The sequence below is a fragment of the Chanodichthys erythropterus genome, chromosome 2, assembly GCF_024489055.1.
Source record: "Chanodichthys erythropterus isolate Z2021 chromosome 2, ASM2448905v1, whole genome shotgun sequence".
Classification (NCBI taxonomy): Eukaryota; Metazoa; Chordata; class Actinopteri; order Cypriniformes; family Xenocyprididae; genus Chanodichthys; species Chanodichthys erythropterus.
The window spans coordinates 16,893,256-16,913,421 of record NC_090222.1 but is presented as its reverse complement, the minus strand read 5'-3'; the positions used below and the strand labels follow the sequence as shown (position 1 = coordinate 16,913,421).

Sequence of the window (20,166 nt, the reverse complement as noted above, 5' to 3'; positions counted from 1 at the left end):
ATATTATATAATATATATATATTATATTATATAATATATATATATATTATATTATATAATATATATATATATTATATTATATAATATATATATATTATATTATATAATATATATATTATATATTATATTATATATATATTATATATTATATTATATATATATTATATTATATATATATAATATAATATAATATAATATATATATTATATATATATATTATATTATATTATATTATATATATATATATATACACACACCCCCTAACTTAATAAAACTTACAACTGGTTCCCATCTCTATTAAAATATAGTATTTTTTAATTATATTATCAATATTTTTTATAACTGTATTTTCTATTTTTATTTGTTTTATAAATATTAGTTTTGACAGAAACCTTGTAAAGTTACCTTGAAATCAGCTCTTTTAAATCTTGCTTGATAGGGCAAGTGTGGCCAATAAGTGTGGCTTAAGAGGGAAAACATTCAGATGTTTTTTTTTTTTTTTCTCAAAATACAGATATGTACCAGAAATGAACACTTTGTCCGCCAACTCTTCTAGCCAACCAACCCCTCTCCCCTAATCATAACAAAACACTTTTCCTGAGGAGACGTACCTCAAAGCCAAAGAGTCAGATAACTTTATCAACCATGTAAGGATTATGCAAACAGTCATGACATTTTCTGTTATTCATCATTTTTATGCTTTAAAAAGACAAAGACATTTTGAAAAACACTCACAGAAGGAAAAGTATCAGAAACCATTTATCACAACAGCATCATTTTAACAACATTTTAAGATTTTTTTTTTCAGAATCAGACGTTTTCAATATTTATTGTCAAAGGTTTTGTTCGTTCACCTCATTGATCATCATTCCAGCTCTCTGCAGGTATTGGCGTGAAGTTTCAACAAAATATGTCTCTCTGGCAAATGCAAATCATGCTGTCAGGATGCAAGTTCCTGTAAAATCCATCACTTGTTGGCGTCCCAGAGTCCGTGAAGTGGTGTAAATCCTGCTCTTGGCACGAGACAGTAACATCTTTAAACATAAAAATGTTTATGACTCTTGATTCAGGTCGAGCCATTAAGCATGTGAAGGAGGCCATTTTTACTGAGGACGCGGGCGTACGCAGGGGCATTCCTAAGGTGCTGGTGGTGCTCACAGACGGGCGCTCTCAGGATGATGTCAACAAGATCTCCAAGGAGATGCAGATGGAGGGTGAGTAATCTGAATATTCCTTCAACATATTGAGTTCATTTTCATGTTGTATGAATCTAAAAATGAGCATAACAAACAGCAACATCTGAAAAACACCAAATGTCTAGTGGTTTGGTTGTTTCTGTCATGTTAAAAATAGAACTTTAAATGCTGTAATTAAAGTAATGCTTTACTTGTTTCACTGTAGGATACATCATCTTTGCCATTGGCTTCGCTGATGCTGACTACGGGGAGCTAGTGAACATTGCCAGCAAGCCTAGCGAAAGACATGTGTTCTTTGTGGACGATCTGGATGCCTTCAAGAAAATTGAAGAACAGCTCATAACTTTTGTTTGTGAGGCTGCAACTGCCAGTACGTCCCTTTGAGAATACACAGAAGCTTCCTCTTTCAGTTCGCTGTGACTTGTGGTATAACTTGCTAGTTTTAAGCAATAATCTTAGAGATACTGCTGATACTACGTTTTGAAGTAAAAAATAATGCATCCATCCATAAAAAAAAAAAAAAAAACCTTAAGACTCCAGTGGGTTAATAAAGGCCTTCTGAAGGGAAGCGATTTGTTTTTGGCAATCCATCTTACTTTTGTGCTGGTTTTTCAAAGCAAAATTGGATTGGATCACCATGATCCAGATACACACTTTTTCAGATTACCAAATCTGGATTACTACCCCTTAAAGGGAAATGGTGATAAAAAGAATATGAGATGAGGGGAAAAAAAAACATTTCAATGCTTTTGCGTTCACCAGAGAAAATTTACATTCGCTCGCAAAGAACTTTTGACTGGTTCATCTCTTATGATTGTGCCAAAAACACTTTGAATTAAATCTAATATTTTTGTTTGATATTTACAGCTGTTTGTGGATTATTTTATGGCACCAAAATCTATTTTTTACTTTACAGTAGGTTACCGAAAGGCTAAAGGTGTAGCCTAATGCTTACTTCTAATTTATTACTTTAACAGTTAAACTAATCAAGAGCAAAATATAAAAATGTTTGTATATATTACATGATAAAAATGTTTGTATTTCTGACCAGTTTTAAAGTTTTATTACATTTTTATTTCTGAAATCCACCCTTCTGATGGGAGCAGTATAATCCAGATATTTTGGATCAAAGGTATCACAATCTTACTAAAAAGTTTTGAGCAAAACAAACTGATGATTTTATCCTGATCAAAACCAAGATTGAATTTTGTGATCTAATCTGATTTCAAAATCCCTTTTTTTTCTTTTGAACAACCCATTTTCTAGATTTGGTCCAATCAAATATCCGAAATCCAATCAGATTACTTTTGAACAGCTGGCCCCTGGAGTCATATGGGTTAATTGTTTTATGGATGGGTGCATTATTTTTTACTTCAAAACACGACCCCCTTACAACCATTAAAAACCTTGGAGGACTAAGGATATTTTTAAATATATCTCTGATTGTGTTCGTCTGAAAAAAAGATACATACACAACTAGGATGGCTTGAGGGTGAGTTAATCATGTGATAATTTTCATTTTTGGGTGAACTATTCCTTTAAGTGACATCCTTCTACTATAGAGAGAATCTCTGACATAACAGAAAAAAAAAAAAAAAAAACATTTTTTAACAATGTCCACTAAACAATATAATTCTGTCATGACAACTCTCAGAGTGTTTGGCATGGTAATGGGTATGACAATGTTGATATATTTGATCTTGGCGGAATAGATCTGCTACACTGCTGCTGCAGAGCAAGTACAGGACTTGCTCACAGCAGCATGTTGTGTATGTATTGGCAGTAACAAGTAAGACATGCTACTGCTGTAGAATATAGCGTACATGAATTACCTGTAGCAGATCTATACATGTGGAGCTGGGGAAGGTGGAGGGTTTCTGAAGCATGCTGCACTGCTAAGCCAATGCTACCAAAGTATTTTGAAGGTTGAGCATGTAAGCTAATTGGCTACTGATACAGCAAGAACCAATCAGCTGTGCCCGATAGATAACAATCTGATTACGAGCAGGTTGAGTTAAGGACCTATTAGCCTGCGGCATCTAGAGTTTCATGACAGAACATTTATTGTAATTATATGTATTTTGCCAGTGTCCTTGGTATTATGCCTACATGTTTGACATTTGCTGGTTAACTTTATTCAGCTGACTCAGAAGAACTTAGGCAAGTAATGGCATTACAGTTTAAAGGCTTTTTATATTGCAGGGTAATTGCTTTTGGATTACTTTAAGTTTTTTCTGTTCTCTGAAATCATCCCCTGTGACTGGAGTTTACGTCAAGTCTAAAATACAAGTTTAAAAATCTTTTGCTGTTAAAATGGTCTCTGAACAGGAAAATATTTGAATGCATCATTATGTAACATGTAATTTTCAAAAATCACTTTGTTCTTGGGGAATTGATAGGTTTTGCACTTCTGTGTTCTGTTTTTCTTTTACAGCTTGCCCCTCGGTGTTAATGAGTGGGAACACTTTAGCTGGTAAGACAACAATAAATGCTTCGGGCTCACAGTAACCTTTACATAAAAACACCATTGTTGTGCTGGGTGGGAGGATAGGATCTCTGGATTTATTTAAAGAATTAGATCTATTCATCTACTGTCAGTATTTAACAAGCCCTTTACTTAATTAGGACCAGTGGGTCATTTTATTCTCACACCATTGTTTAGATTTTGAAGAAAGAAAAAAGAAAAAATTAATATATATAAAAGAAAAAAATTATATATATATATATATATATATATATATATATATATATATATATATATATATATATATATATATATATATATATATATATATATATATAAGCAGCCCAGCTGTTTTCAATATTGATAATAATTGGACATTTTTCTTGAGCAGCAAATCAGCATATTAGAACGATTTCTGAAGGATCGTGTGACACTGAAGACTGGAGTAATGATGCTGAAAATTCAGCTTTGCCATCACAGGAATAAATTACATTTTAAAATATATTAAAACAGAAAACAGTTATTTTAAATTGTTATAACAAAATTTCACAAAATTACTGTTTTTACTAGTTTTAATCAAATAAATTCAGCCTTGGTGAGCATAAGAGACTTCTTTCAAAAACAAACTTTTGAAAGGTTGTGCTCTTTAGATCAGCATACTTGACAATTTTCTGTTGTCCTTTGCAGGTTTCCGTATGATGGAGATGTTTGGTTTGGTTGAGAAGCACTACAGCAGTGTGCAAGGTGTCTCAATGGAGCCTGGGACCTTCAACAGCTTTCCCTGCTACCGATTACACAAGGACGCCCTCGTCTCCCAGCCTACCAGGTATGTGTGTGTGTTTCTATATGTGAGAAAGCATATCATTACGCTCAACTAAAACTCTCTGAAATGAGAAAAATGTGTGTTAGCTGTAACATGTCACCTGTCAAATCAAAGCCATAATATAGATTGAGTTTAATCAAATCTAGATGAAGCTGTTTAAGTTAGCAGGAATAAATTAGCCCCTCTCTTACATGCAGCATAAAGAGCGATCGGGCTTCTGTGCCTGATCCCCGAGCACTGACCCTCCTTCTCCTTCCCAGAATGTGATAATATTTAGATTAGGTTCACTTTCCTGCGCTCAGGGGGAATGTTGTTATTAAAGTGGAGGGTTTCAGCACAAGGGTCTCCTCTATTGTAAATCTCGCAAACCACAGCCTCACTATAACTTGCACTCAGGCAGCTGGGAATTACTATAACACTGTTATTATGATAATCTCATCGATGATTATGAGAAAGGCCAATGACTCACAGGGTAATGGCAGCGCTCTGGATACAGTTCACGTTTGTTCTTTAGTGGAAGGTGCTCATGAAGTAGAGGATCTGTTTTACTGGTTGTGCAGTTTCTATTTCAGTACTACTTTTTTCACTTTTAATGTTCATCTATGTTTATTTTAGTTATGTGTTTTATTTGATTAAATTTCAGTGGCTGTGTTGTGTTATATTTGATATTGATAATTTTGTTTTGACTGTTCTACAGTATCTGTGCCATGTGAGTGCATTGGAATGGCTTGAGCCTATAGAATAAAAGGTTTTTGTTCTTGTTGAGAAATTACAAGAGTGGAATATCTCTCTTTTTGTCAACTCACTAAAAATAAAAATGAAGGGAAAAAAAAACCCAACAACAATATATTTAATACAGACACAATTATGTGATCCATTGTGAATGTCAAGACTTTAAAGAAACAAATTCATAAAAAAATTCTCATATAGTCTGATACTTGCCAAATTTAGGTCTTATGGCCTTTTACAAAAAAATTTTAGTACCAAAACTATTCACAAGTCTGATGCCAAATCCAAAATTTGTATGAATTGATCAGTACGGAGCCACGGAGCCAATCACTGGGTTGGCGGGAAAGAATAGTTATAGACTTATTAAGTTGTGTCCACATTTGGGTAAGTTTGTAACAATGTTAAAGCCTCAAAGAAGGAGGAGGCGTTAACCGGTGAACAGTAAACATAACTTTAATCACAAAAAAAAAATAAACAACACGCCCCTTACGGACAACTGCTGCATAAAATAAAACAAAAAAACATAAAGTCCAGGCCTGGTGTTCTCTCGCCCTTCACTGTCGTCACTCCTTCTTTTATCCTTCCGGAGCTCTTCCATGGGACTCGAAACCAGTGAATTGTGGCCACATTGTACTAAAAAGAGGTAGTGAATTAGTATAACATGGCTACACTATGTAAAACAAGGGAACAGTTTCTTAATTTGTGGCCCAGTGTTGTCCAAAGTACTGATCGCGATACCAAGTTGGAACTGAAATTTTAAAAATGTGTCGCTTGGAGTGCTGTTGAGCATATTCGTAAACACCTCTGATTGGCCATTGTGTTTATGCACTCATCAGGTATGTCTGTGATTGGCTACAATGATCAACGCACAGGAGCATTTGAAAGCACATGGAAGTGTTTGAAAGCAGGTGCCTATCAGCGGACCGGTCACCGTGTGTATCTGTGTAAGCATTCGGTGAAAAGCGTCATTGATGTGTATTTACATGCTTTTGAAGCGTTGATCATTGAAGCCAATCACAGACATATCTAATGAGTGTGTGAACACAAAGGCCAATCAGAGGTGTTTACGAATCCGCTCAACAGAGCTCAAAGCATCACATTTTTAAAATTTCAGTACCAACTTGGTATCACGGTCAGTACTTTTGACAGCACTATTGTGGCCATGATACCTTGTTTCCCCACCCCCAGTTTATTTTAGCACATCTAAAAGAAAAAAAAAAAGAAAAAAAAAAAACCTGAAAAGTGTCAGACAGTTTCAGTTCATTGTTTCAAACATGATGTGAAGGAGTTCATATTGATGCCCATTGCACAGCTCTACTTATGTGTGATTTATGTTTACAGGTATCTACATCCCGAAGGCCTTCCCTCCGACTACACTATATCTATGCTCTTTCGCATACTGCCTGAAACTCCTCAGGAACCTTTTGCATTGTGGGAAATCCTCGACAAAAACAATGAGCCACTGGTGGGCATTATCCTGGACAGTAAGTCCCAACATAAAATCTTGTAAAAAATAAAATAAAATATTAAAAATGATTTAATAATAATTTAGATATTCTCTACTATAATGTAAAACATAATGTTTTTTTATTATTATCAATTAAATGTATTTCAGACAGTGGTTCTCAACTGGTGGGTCGTAACCCAAAATGGGTCTCAAACAGTGACACTGCTAAATGCAAATAATAATATGCAACCAACCATATAATTATGCAAAATTACACTGGCAAAAGACAAGGGCTTGCCCACTTTCACAAAGGAGAAGAAAACACTTTGTTGTTGGTGGTGGTGGTGGTGGTGTTAGTGGCTGTGTGTCTAATCAAACTCTGTGGTCCTTTGGCACAAATTTACACAAGGTATAAGAAAATACAACCAAGACTGCATTAATATTGGTTTAAAATGAGAATAAACATGGTTTGTGCTGACCACAGTGCATAAATTATTCGCTGCTGAGAGCATGAAAGAACTGTAATATTTTTGTACAATAAATGATTTTGATACTGTGTGGAGTCGCCACTTGATGTGTAAAATCTTAGTCCTGGAACAAAACCAGTTGAGAACCGCTGACTTAAAAGACACTTGAGTCTAATTTTTTTTGTCTGTCTTCAGACGGAGGGAAAACATTAACCTTTTTCAATTACGACTACAAGGGTGAATTTCAAACAGTGACTTTCGAAGGAACTGAAATTAAGAAGATTTTCTATGGCAGTTTCCATAAGGTCAGTCTTTCTCAGATTTAATGCATGATCCAGCTATGACTGTGATTAAAGAAACTGTACTGTACAGTCATTTGTGTTTCAGTCTCATGGTTGAGGTTTTCTTTTTCTTGTCAGAAGAGTCATGATTTATGCTGGACTTTGGAAATGTTTGAATTATAGTATCCAAATTTAATGTTAATTCATGCTACAACCAGTCAGTGCGCCAAATGACCAAATACAGCTGAATACACTAATTTCCCTTTATAAAGTTACCTCATTTTCTTTATAGTTGTGCCTTGACTGTCACAACCGAATATTGCTGATTTTTTTTAGGTATATTTTAGCTGTCTGCTTTGCCTCATTCTCACCTACTATGTACAGTTTTGGACGCTATAATTTTTTTCCTCTCATACCAAATTGAATTTTATCTGATGTACAGTGAATTCACAATGTTCAAACAGCTAATTGGTCAGTCACTGTAACAAGCGATCTCTGTAAGCTTCAGATTTTATCTCTTCATATTACATTCTATACATTTTGCTCATATATATATATGTATACACACACACACACACACACACACACACACACACACACACACACACACACACTCTCTAAAAAAATCGAGTGAATGGGTATTTTAACCCAGTGATTGGGATGTTTTAATCCAGCGATTGAGATGTTTTAACCCAGTGATTGGGATGTTTTAATCCAGCAAATGGGATGTTTTAATCCAGCGATTGGGATGTTTTAACCCAGCGATTGGGATGTTTTAATCCAGCGATTGAGATGTTTTAACCCAGTGATTGGGATGTTTTAACCCAGTGATTGGGATGTTTTAATCCAGCAAATGGGATGTTTTAATCCAGCGATTGGGATGTTTTAACCCAGCGATTGGGATGTTTTAATCCAGCGATTGGGATGTTTTAATCCAGCGATTGAGATGTTTTAACCCAGTGATTGGGATGTTTTAACCCAGTGATTGGGATGTTTTAATCCAGCGAATGGGATGTTTTAATCCAGCGATTGGGATGTTTTAACCCAGCGATTGGGATGTTTAATCCAGTGTTTGGGATGTTTTAACCCAGCGATTGAGATGTTTTAACCCAGTGATTGGGATGTTTAATCCAGTGTTTGGGATGTTTTATCCCAGTGATTGGGATGTTTTAATCCAGTGATTGGGATGTTTAATCCAGTGTTTGGGATGTTTTAACCCAGTGATTGGGATGTTTAACCCTCTACCGCATAGTGTTGCCATATGGCAACATACTCTTTATGTTCATTTCCTTGCCACCGTCTCTTTAAGAGAACATTCTAGTTTTTTTTTATTGGTAAGAGAAGACCTTAATTTAGCCAATGATGTGCTTTGGTTAAGTCACATGACATGCATTTTTTTTCTGTGACGCGATATCTGACAGACTGCCATCTCTTGTCGGTAGTTGCTGAAAGCAAACTAAAACGTCAGTAACAAACAAGGACCTGCCCATGTCACATTCACAAAAAAAATGTTAACATCATCTCAGTATGATGACATATTCACCACTCAAAAATGTTTTTATGAAATTAGTTTTTGGTAAATTGAGAAAATGTCTGTGTTGCCATATGGCAACACTGCGCAATAATGGAATGGCATTATTATAATAGGTTAGATAGCTAGCAAAGATCAGCTGCAGTCTGTTAAGCTATAACAATAAAAACATTAATGCTAGTGATATAATGTTGATTAGTCGTATGTTAAGGACTGCCATGGCATTTGTATTATGGATTAAATCAACATCAGAGATCTGCCATCACAGCCATGTATACTGGCCCAGACCAACCACTGTCCTACCATTGTGTCTCAAAAAGGCAGGTGCAAGTGGCTGTAAGTGTATTGTAAGTGTGAAGAGCACCAAATGTGATGTCTACATGTGTCTCACCTTTGGAAAAAAAAAAAAAAATGCTTTTTGAAGTTTCATACAGAAAAAAGGTGAAATTTAAAGAATATAAAGCATTATTCAGCAAAAGAGAATGGAAAAACACAAGATGTTGGAAAATAAGTATAAGGTATTGTTTATAATTACTGCTAAAACTTATAATAGCACTAATTGATTCAATACAAACAACATTTCTGAGGAAAAATATGAACTATATACACTTATTTTAAGTTTTTCCACTATTGTACGTTGTTGCCATATGGCAACATATCATTAAGTACCTTAAAATAATATATTTTTTTTTTCAAATTTTTTTTACAGCACTTTAAGTTAAGCCATTCTAAGAAAAGAAAAAGAGTCAAATATTTTTTTTTTATAGATTTATCATAATGCGTGCGGTAGAGGGTTAATCCAGTGTTTGGGATGTTTTAACCCAGCGATTGGGATGTTTTAACCCAGCCATTGAGATGTTTTAACCCAGTGATTGGGATGTTTAATCCAGTGTTTGGGATGTTTTAACCCAGTGATTGGGATGTTTAATCCAGTGTTTGGGATGTTTTAACCCAGTGATTGGGATGTTTTAACCCAGCGATTCAGATGTTTTAACCCAGTGATTGGGATGTTTAATCCAGTGTTTGGGATGTTTTAACCCAGTGATTGGGATGTTTAATCCAGTGTTTGGGATGTTTTAACCCAGTGATTGGGATGTTTTAACCCAGCAATTGAGATGTTTTAACCCAGTGATTGGGATGTTTAATCCAGTGTTTGGGATGTTTTAACCCAGCGATTGGGATGTTTTAACCCAGTGATTGGGATGTTTTAACCCAGTGATTGGGATGTTTAATCCAGTGTTTGGGATGTTTTAACCCAGCGATTGGGATGTTTTAACCCAGTGATTGGGATGTTTTAACCCAGTGATTGGGATGTTTAATCCAGTGTTTGGGATGTTTTAACCCAGCGATTGGGATGTTTTAACCCAGTGATTGGGATGTTTTAACCCAGTGATTGGGATGTTTAATCCAGTGTTTGGGATGTTTTAACCCAGCGATTGATATGTTTTAACCCAGTGATTGGGATGTTTAATCCAGTGTTTGGGATGTTTTAACCCAGTGATTGGGATGTTTAATCCAGTGTTTGGGATGTTTTAACCCAGCAATTGGGATGTTTTAACCCAGCAATTGAGATGTTTTAACCCAGTGATTGGGATGTTTAATCCAGTGTTTGGGATGTTTTAACCCAGCGATTGAAATGTTTTAACCCAATGATTGGGATGTTTAATCCAGCGATTGAGATGTTTTAACCCAGCGATTGAGATTTTTTAACCCAGCGATTGAGATGTTTTAACCCAGCGATTGGGATGTTTTAATCCAGCGATTGGGATGTTTTAACCCAGCGATTGGGATGTTTAATCCAGTGTTTGGGATGTTTTAACCCAGCGATTGAGATGTTTTAACCCAGTGATTGGGATGTTTAATCCAGTGTTTGGGATGTTTAATCCAGTGTTTGGGATGTTTTAACCCAGCCATTGAGATGTTTTAACCCAATGATTGGGATGTTTAATCCAGTGTTTGGGATGTTTTAACCCAGCGATTGAGATGTTTTAACCCAGCGATTGAGATGTTTTAACCCAGCGATTGAGATGTTTTAACCCAGTGATTGAGATGTTTTAACCCAGTGATTGGGATGTTTAATCCAGTGTTTGGGATGTTTTAACCCAGTGATTGAGATGTTTTAACCCAGTGATTGGGATGTTTAATCCAGTGTTTGGGATGTTTTAACCCAGCGATTGAAATGTTTTAACCCAATGATTGGGATGTTTAATCCAGTGTTTGGGATGTTTTAACCCAGCGATTGAGATTTTTTAACCCAGCGATTGAGATGTTTTAACCCAGCGATTGGGATGTTTTAATCCAGCGATTGGGATGTTTTAATCCAGCGATTGGGATGTTTTAACCCAGCGATTGGGATGTTTAATCCAGTGTTTGGGATGTTTTAACCCAGCGATTGAGATGTTTTAACCCAGTGATTGGGATGTTTAATCCAGTGTTTGGGATGTTTAATCCAGTGTTTGGGATGTTTTAACCCAGCCATTGAGATGTTTTAACCCAATGATTGGGATGTTTAATCCAGTGTTTGGGATGTTTTAACCCAGCGATTGAGATTTTTTAACCCAGCGATTGAGATGTTTTAACCCAGCGATTGAGATGTTTTAACCCAGCGATTGAGATGTTTTAACCCAGTGTTTGGGATGTTTAATCCAGTGTTTGGGATGTTTTAACCCAGTGATTGAGATGTTTTAACCCAGTGATTGGGATGTTTAATCCAGTGTTTGGGATGTTTAATCCAGTGTTTGGGATGTTTTAACCCAGCGATTGAGATGTTTTAACCCAGCGATTGAGATGTTTTAACCCAGCGATTGAGATGTTTTAACCCAGCGATTGAGATGTTTTAACCCAGTGTTTGGGATGTTTAATCCAGTGTTTGGGATGTTTTAACCCAGTGATTGAGATGTTTTAACCCAGTGATTGGGATGTTTAATCCAGTGTTTGGGATGTTTTGACCCAGCGATTGAAATGTTTTAACCCAATGATTGGGATGTTTAATCCAGTGTTTGGGATGTTTTAACCCAGCGATTGAAATGTTTTAACCCAATGATTGGGATGTTTAATCCAGCGATTGAGATGTTTTAACCCAGCGATTGAGATTTTTTAACCCAGCGATTGAGATGTTTTAACCCAGCGATTGGGATGTTTTAATCCAGCGATTGGGATGTTTTAATCCAGCGATTGGGATGTTTTAACCCAGCGATTGGGATGTTTAATCCAGTGTTTGGGATGTTTTAACCCAGCGATTGAGATGTTTTAACCCAGTGATTGGGATGTTTAATCCAGTGTTTGGGATGTTTAATCCAGTGTTTGGGATGTTTTAACCCAGCCATTGAGATGTTTTAACCCAATGATTGGGATGTTTAATCCAGTGTTTGGGATGTTTTAACCCAGCGATTGAGATTTTTTAACCCAGCGATTGAGATGTTTTAACCCAGCGATTGAGATGTTTTAACCCAGCGATTGAGATGTTTTAACCCAGTGTTTGGGATGTTTAATCCAGTGTTTGGGATGTTTTAACCCAGTGATTGAGATGTTTTAACCCAGTGATTGGGATGTTTAATCCAGTGTTTGGGATGTTTAATCCAGTGTTTGGGATGTTTTAACCCAGTGATTGGGATGTTTTAATCCAGCGATTGGGTTACATGTTTGCCCAAGCTGCTTGGTAGTTTTATTTAACTCAGCTATTGTTTAATTGTTTAACCCAGTGATTGGGATGTTTAATCCATTGTTGGGATGTTTTAACCCAGCGATTGAGATGTTTTAACCCAGTGATTGGGATGTTTAATCCAGTGTTTGGGATGTTTAATCCAGTGTTTGGGATGTTTTAACCCAGCGATTGAAATGTTTTAACCCAATGATTGGGATGTTTAATCCAGCGATTGAGATGTTTTAACCCAGCGATTGAGATTTTTTAACCCAGCGATTGAGATGTTTTAACCCAGCGATTGAGATGTTTTAACCCAGTGTTTGGGATGTTTAATCCAGTGTTTGGGATGTTTTAACCCAGTGATTGAGATGTTTTAACCCAGTGATTGGGATGTTTAATCCAGTGTTTGGGATGTTTAATCCAGTGTTTGGGATGTTTTAACCCAGTGATTGGGATGTTTTAATCCAGCGATTGGGTTACATGTTTGCCCAAGCTGCTTGGTAGTTTTATTTAACTCAGCTATTGTTTAATTGTTTAACCCAGTGATTGGGATGTTTAATCCATTGTTGGGATGTTTTAACCCAGCGATTGAGATGTTTTAACCCAGTCATTGGGATGTTTAATCCAGTGTTTGGGATGTTTAATCCAGTGTTTGGGATGTTTTAACCCAGCGATTGAGATGTTTTAACCCAATGATTGGGATGTTTAATCCAGTGTTTGGGATGTTTTAACTCAGCGATTGAGATGTTTTAACCCAGCAATTGAGATTTTTTAACCCAGCGATTGAGATGTTTTAACCCAGTGATTGAGATGTTTAATCCAGTGTTTGGGATGTTTTAACCCAGCGATTGAGATGTTTTAACTCAGTGATTGGGATGTTTAATCCAGTGTTTGGGATGTTTTAACCCAGTGATTGGGATGTTTAATCCAGTGTTTGGGATGTTTTAACCCAGTGATTGGGATGTTTTAATCCAGCGATTGGGTTAAATGTTTGCCCAAGCTGCTTGGTAGTTTTATTTAACTCAGCTATTGTTTAATTGTTTATTGCTCGCTTAAAATTAATGCAAAATATGTTGGAAATGAACATTTATTAATATGTTTAATAAATAAACATTTCTTAATACTTTTAATGAATAATAATTAAACAATCATTTATTAAATTGCTTATTAATAAATATTCACCTTTTGATTATTATTTTTGCCTCTAGTAATTATGTGTCTGATTTTTAATTTCCAACCTATTTTGGGTTCCTTTTCAGCCAGCCATATAGTAATTTTTAAACAATAATTGGTTTAAATAAAACTGCCCAGCACGTTGGTCAAACATTTAGACAAACAGCAATTGGGTTATTTTAACCCAGCGGTTGGGTTATTTTCAACCCAACTTGGGTTGTTTTTAACCCAGCATTTTTTTGAATGTATATATGAGTGATTTATTAGTGTATCAATATAAACCAGTCATACAATGCAACACAAATCTTCATACAATGAAACCAGTTACAAGTTCTATAAGCTTCCTTTGCACCTGTCCTTTCAGGCCAAGTGCATTGCAGGTCAGTAACAGACAGGAAGAGATGCTTTCAGCTATGTTTTTTAAACGTCCACCAGGGAATTTCAATTATTATTTCACCCAGGGTATGCTCTATAGAGTTCTGACAGTATGAAAATGGCTTATGATAGCCCTGTCCTGTTCATTTTATGTATTCTTTCTTCACATCCATGCTGTTGAAGAGCTCTCTATCACTCTTCCGCCCTCCAGTAGGTTTGAGAGCCTGTCTGATGTATTCCAAGACTCTGTGTGTTGCTTGTCTGGTTATAATTCCCTTTTCCTGCCAAGTGTGTTTTACCTTTGAATGCATGACAAGCCGTCCGCAGCCTTTGATGCAGTGGTGTGTGTGTTTATGAGCAAGTATTCTCCTGACATCACTTATGATGTGTTTGTAGGGTAATCCCTCTTGGCAGAGCTCGTCAAGATTAGAGTCTGTGAGTAATACAGATTACTTCAGCACTGTCTCGGCTCCGGATTCTGAATTAATAAATAAATCACTGCTCGTCTCATCTAAATGCTGAGGAATAAGCAGGATTTAAAAACTTTCATTTAGGAATTTCACCTGTCTTTTTTTATCGCTTGTTAACTTTCAGCTGTAAATGGGTCATTTGCAAATTATCATGACAAACATGTCTCTTGACTTTTCAGTCATAAAAAGTTCAATAGTCAAGAAACTCCATATAAAACAAACTAAAATAATCTTCTTTATAGAGTGACGCTACAGCATTGAGTCGGCACAGATTCATACTGTAGTTTCTAACGAGATTTGTATTCAGAGCTTTGTGGCTAAAGCTGTGAGTTTATCTGGCCACAGCTGAATCTGATTTCCACAATTTAAACCCTGTTTCACTGTCCTCAATACCGCTGACCCCAAGTAACGCACAGTTGGCTTGAGTTGTTTTGACAGCTTTTAAATAAAACACCCGACTTGCCAGAGATCCTGAGGATGTGAGAGGGGGTCTAGGACTCTTGTCGGCCCTCTATTAAAAACGCCCCGTTCCTCTCAACCATGACTTATTCCGCACTTTCTAAAGCCAGTGCTCAACGGTTGTAATTTTGCAAGGTCGTGAGAGGAAGTCATGTGGACGCTGTGACGCATCAGATATTTCAGTGGCTCGTCTTATGGATGTTGTTTTGTACTGTTATCATGCTGCTCGTGTGGATTTCGCATCAAGGTGAGAACTGTGTAGAATGCATTTGGATAAAGTGCTGACACAAGAACTTTTGAACCGAGTGAAACAAGGCTACTCAGACCACACTTGTTGTTCATAAAAAGAATAATCCATGAAGAAATATTAATATCATTAACATAATCATTCATAATGTGCTTTCTTTTATCACACACTAGCTTTTTGGGATCTATAATATCGAGACCAGAGTTCATTTATTTACCGTTATTTTTTTTTTCTTCCACTTGGTTCATTTAAATGTGTCATTGGTGTTACATTGTGTGAAAGATTTTTAGTGGGATAAAAAAATATTTAAATTTATTGATTTTAGTATATGATAAATTGTGTGTTGAATTTTGAGATTTTTTTTTATTTTTTATTCCAAGTAAAGCCACATTATCCATTATGTTAAATAATAATGTTAAGATGTTAAAGGCGCCCTAGAATCAAAAATTGAATTTACCTTGACATAGTTGAATAACAAGAGTTCAGTACATGGAAAAGACATACATTGAGTTTCAAACTCCATTGTTTCCTCCTTCTTATGTAAATCTCATTTGTTTAAAAGACCTCTGAAGAACAGGCGAATCTCAACATAACACGACTGTTATGCAACAGTCGGGAGCATTAATATGTACGCCCCCAATATTTGCATATGCCAGCCCATGTTCAAGGCATTACACAAGCCAGTATTAACGTCTGGAGCTGCACAGCTGAATCATCAGACCAGATAAACAAGCAAGGACAATAGCGAAAAATAGCAGATGGAGCGATAATAACTGACATGATCCATGATAACATGAGGGAGCACGAGATTTAAAGGGGCCACAGCCTGAATCGGTGCATAGTTAATGATGCCCCAAAATAGGCAGTTATAAAAATGTATTTAAAAAAAATCTATGGGGTATTTTGAGCTGAAACTTCACAGACACATTCAGGGGACACCTTAGACTTATATTACATCTTGTGAAAGAACGTTCTAGGGCACCTTTAAATATACTTACCACCAGCTTTTAATGAAGAAAACTGAACTGAATTAAAAAAAATCCAGCTTTCTGCTGCTTAACAGCATGATAGTGCTGGTCAACCAAAGCAGACCAGCACCAAAGCAGCATAAATCAGCTTAGATTAATTAGATTTGAGTATTATTTTAGAACGAAAACATGCCTGTTATTTTTTTTACACATCAAATAAATCAAAATATGACATTATTGTCCATATCTGTGCTATATATGTGCTGATTGGGAGGTTTGGCTTATTTAGTAGTACAAGTTTAGTAGCCATGCAAAGCTGGGTACAGAATTACTAAAAATATAGTCTGGCTGTAAAGGCTGGTTTCCAGAGACCTAACAAATGCTACATATTCTAAAGTGTTTGGATTTAGACATGTGCAGAGGATTTAAAGATCTAGAACATAACAGTTGTATTCACACTGTCCCAGTCACCATAATTTGAGTTTAAGCAGGACATATAATACCTTTCTTGTCAGGTTTTATTTGTTTTGATTGCATTTTTTTTATATTTTTATGTTATTAAAATAATAACAATTATTTAAATTATAATTTTGACAGAAGTTAGAAATTTTTCACTCTATTCCCATTCAGGCATATAGGACTGTACTTGCAGGACTTGAAATAGCTGCCTGGGGGCGTTTTGAATATGGCCATTGAGTGAACTGATGCCTTAAAGAGGCTTTGTCTCTAGTGCTTGCCTGGGTCTGTCCCTGAGGCCATAAAAACATCCACTGATATGCCAACAACATCTACAAAATCTGTAAAGAAAATAATGGGATACAAAGTTGAGAGAGAGAGAAAAAAAAGAACAAGAAACATTGGAAAAAGAAAAAGTTTCCTTTAACAGTTTTTGTTTGTCTTCTGTTGTTCCAGTGAAACACAAGTTCAACATGCATATGTATATATATGTGTGTGTGTGTATGTGTGTGTGTGTGTGTGTGTGTGTGTGTGTGTATGTACATGTATGTATATATATATATATATATATATCATATCATGGATAGTGACAATATGTGTTGTGCATAGTTCACACAAAATGAAAATTAGTGTGTGAGAATTTTTTTTTAGTGTCTCTACTACATTAAACTACTATATATATAATGTTGAATATAATGTATTCAATGTATACAATGTATACATTATTTTAAATATATGTAGTCAGTGACAGAGTACAAACATATTCGTCTAAAATATTTCTCTATTTTCAGCTTCAGAACCATGAATATTTGTATATTTCATTCACCAAGTCAAAGCCTGTTCATTTCCACCCCCAATGTAATACCAAATTCAGCATTTTAATCAACTGTACATTTTTTTTTTTTTACCATATGTCTTGGAGTAAATAATATCGTATCGTGAGTTATCGAATTGTGATATGAGGATATCATTACACTCCTAATATATGTGTGTGTGTGTGTGTATATATATATATATATATATATTGCTTCTCAGGTAAGGATACTCCTATATTTTTATATAGAAAACAAGACAAAAATACATATTAACAACCAAACACTGCATGTTTAAAAGGGAGACAGGAGCAGATGCCTTTGATAGTCATGAAGCCTGAAATGGGTCAGTCCATCATGTTGAAAACAGAATTATCCTGAAATTGATCAGGAGGCAGATGTGACCAGCGACGGCTGAGCTGAAACAGGAGTGATGCTGACCTCTCATTCTCTTTTGCCACTCCTGCTTAGCAGATCATCATTACCACCGCCAGACCAGCTCAGACACACTCATAAACACTCTCAGCACCACTCTCAGGTTAAACACATGGAGCACACGGACCCGTCCCTGCCTAAACGGCATGTCGCTGCTGCAGCTGCAGAATCTAATTGGCTTTCATTGCAGAAACACCTGCCACTCAGAAAATGGAAGGTGATATTCAGTATGGAAATCCATATTTGCCGACAGACTTAACACAGACTTAACCAAATTTCATCTATCTCAGCCTGTTTTTTTTCTAACCTGATAGAGAAGTTTAATTTCTAAGTATTAAACAGCCTCCCTTCATAATGCTTTATAATTGACGTTAATGTGAGACTTCACAATAATGAGCTTGGTCTGAGTCTGCTATCAGCCCGCCTGTCTGACAGCACACTCGCACTTACAATTGCATCCAGTGAACTGGAGAAAATTGAGTTTTAGACCCCAAATCCATTAACAGGCGATGTGTGCTGTCTCATACTGAAATCGACTCTGACATACAAATATGAACTTTTGCAAACTCCATTTTAGCTTGTTCTGTTTTAGTTTTTGTGGTTGTTTTGGAAATAATCACAGTTCATCTGACTGCAGTGTATGGCATTAACAATAGTACACACTGTCAATCAAGAGAGACACTGAATGTAGACATGGCAAAGTTGATTTGGTTTTCATTGTGTGCATTATTAGTGAACTTAAATGTTTCTATATGATTTACTAGGAAGTCTTAGAGTGAAATTTCAAAAAGTTAAAGATTTGAGCTGTTTTGAATTTGACATTTAACCCTGTCAAACCTGAAATATGTAATAATAGTTAAAAATCCTTAAACTACTGAACTATCGTATACATAACAGGTGATTTGTTTAATTTGTTGTGTTTATATATCACATCAGGGTTTTATAGTTATACGGCTGAAGGGCGTTGTTAGGCACGACGTGAAACGGAGTGCCTGCAATCCCTTCAGCTGTGACTTATTCACGATACAGCACTAGCCTCGAGTACCTTATTGCTTTTATAAAATGGTTACCACACAATACAAATATTAAAGCCAAAAATATGTATCTGTATGTAATATGTAACTTTCATGAAGTAAACTTTAAAGGAACACTCCACTTTTTTGGAAAAAAGGCTCATTTTCCAACTCCCCTAGAGTTAAACAGTTGAGTTTTACCGTTTTCAAATCCATTCAGCCGATCTCCGGTTCTGGCGGTACCACTTTTAGCATAGCTTAGCATAGTTCATTGAATCTGATTAGACCGTTAGCATCGCGCTTAAAAATGACCAAAGAGTTTTGATATTTTTCCTATTTAAAACTTGACTCTTCTGTAGTTAAATCGTGTACTAAGACCGACAGAAAATGAAAAGTTGCGATTTTCTAGGCTGATATAGCTAGGAACTATACATTCAGGCGTAATAATCAAGGAACTTTGCTGCCGTTCCATGGCTGCAGCAGTGCAATTATATATATATATATATATATATATATATATATATATATATATATATATATATATATATATATATATATATGTCACATGAAGGAAGACAATGTTAAATGTTATTAAAAGTCCCTCTACTTCCTGATGTCACGTGTATGTTCTGTTTACCTTAGTTCGGTCATGTCTGCACCTGTCCTTGTTAGTCCCTGATTAGTTAATCTTCCTCCACCTGTTCCTGTTTAGTTCCCTCATTTACCCTTGTATTTATACTGCCCGTTCTGTTCAGTCCTTCGTGAAGTGGACGAGGGAAGTTTATATGGACAGACCCTCGCTCCCTCGATTTTGACCGGGAGTCTACTTCATATGTACACTTCAGGCAGCTCCATAACCCACAATGCAACAAGATTGTGACGTCAGCACATATTGCGTTTAATTTACCCCACAACAAACAACTCTATGATACATTAATTATGTTTTAAACATTTAAAACACACATATATACATATAGGATGCTGTATTAAACAATTTTGTAAGGGGAAAAAATAAATAATAAATCAGCTCCATTGCGGATTCCAAGTGATCAAGGGCTTAGGACGTTCCAGTTCAGCCCATACAAAGGTTCCGCCAGAAGTGGGCACTCGTGCAACGTAAGCAATGACGTACATCCGAGTCAACGAGACCGAGTGAAGTTAGCGAGGGAAGGGCATT

The 20,166-nt window shown here is 35.9% G+C and overlaps 1 protein-coding gene across 5 annotated transcripts in view; it reads left to right on the top strand.

Moving 5' to 3' along the window:
• Nucleotides 1-20,166, top strand: part of col14a1a (collagen, type XIV, alpha 1a) — a 173,418-nt gene that overhangs the window by 114,798 nt on the left and 38,454 nt on the right. For all 5 annotated transcript variants that reach the window (XR_010896578.1, XM_067402626.1, XM_067402607.1 and 2 more), the window contains 6 exons: nucleotides 1,071-1,214; nucleotides 1,402-1,566; nucleotides 3,631-3,669; nucleotides 4,348-4,486; nucleotides 6,554-6,696; nucleotides 7,322-7,431. Coding sequence is in view for 4 of the 5 variants with exons in the window: in XM_067402626.1 (XP_067258727.1) it covers nucleotides 1,071-1,214; nucleotides 1,402-1,566; nucleotides 3,631-3,669; nucleotides 4,348-4,486; nucleotides 6,554-6,696; nucleotides 7,322-7,431 (740 nt within the window). In the remaining variant the exon portion in view is untranslated. The remainder of the gene's footprint in view (nucleotides 1-1,070; nucleotides 1,215-1,401; nucleotides 1,567-3,630; nucleotides 3,670-4,347; nucleotides 4,487-6,553; nucleotides 6,697-7,321; nucleotides 7,432-20,166) is intronic.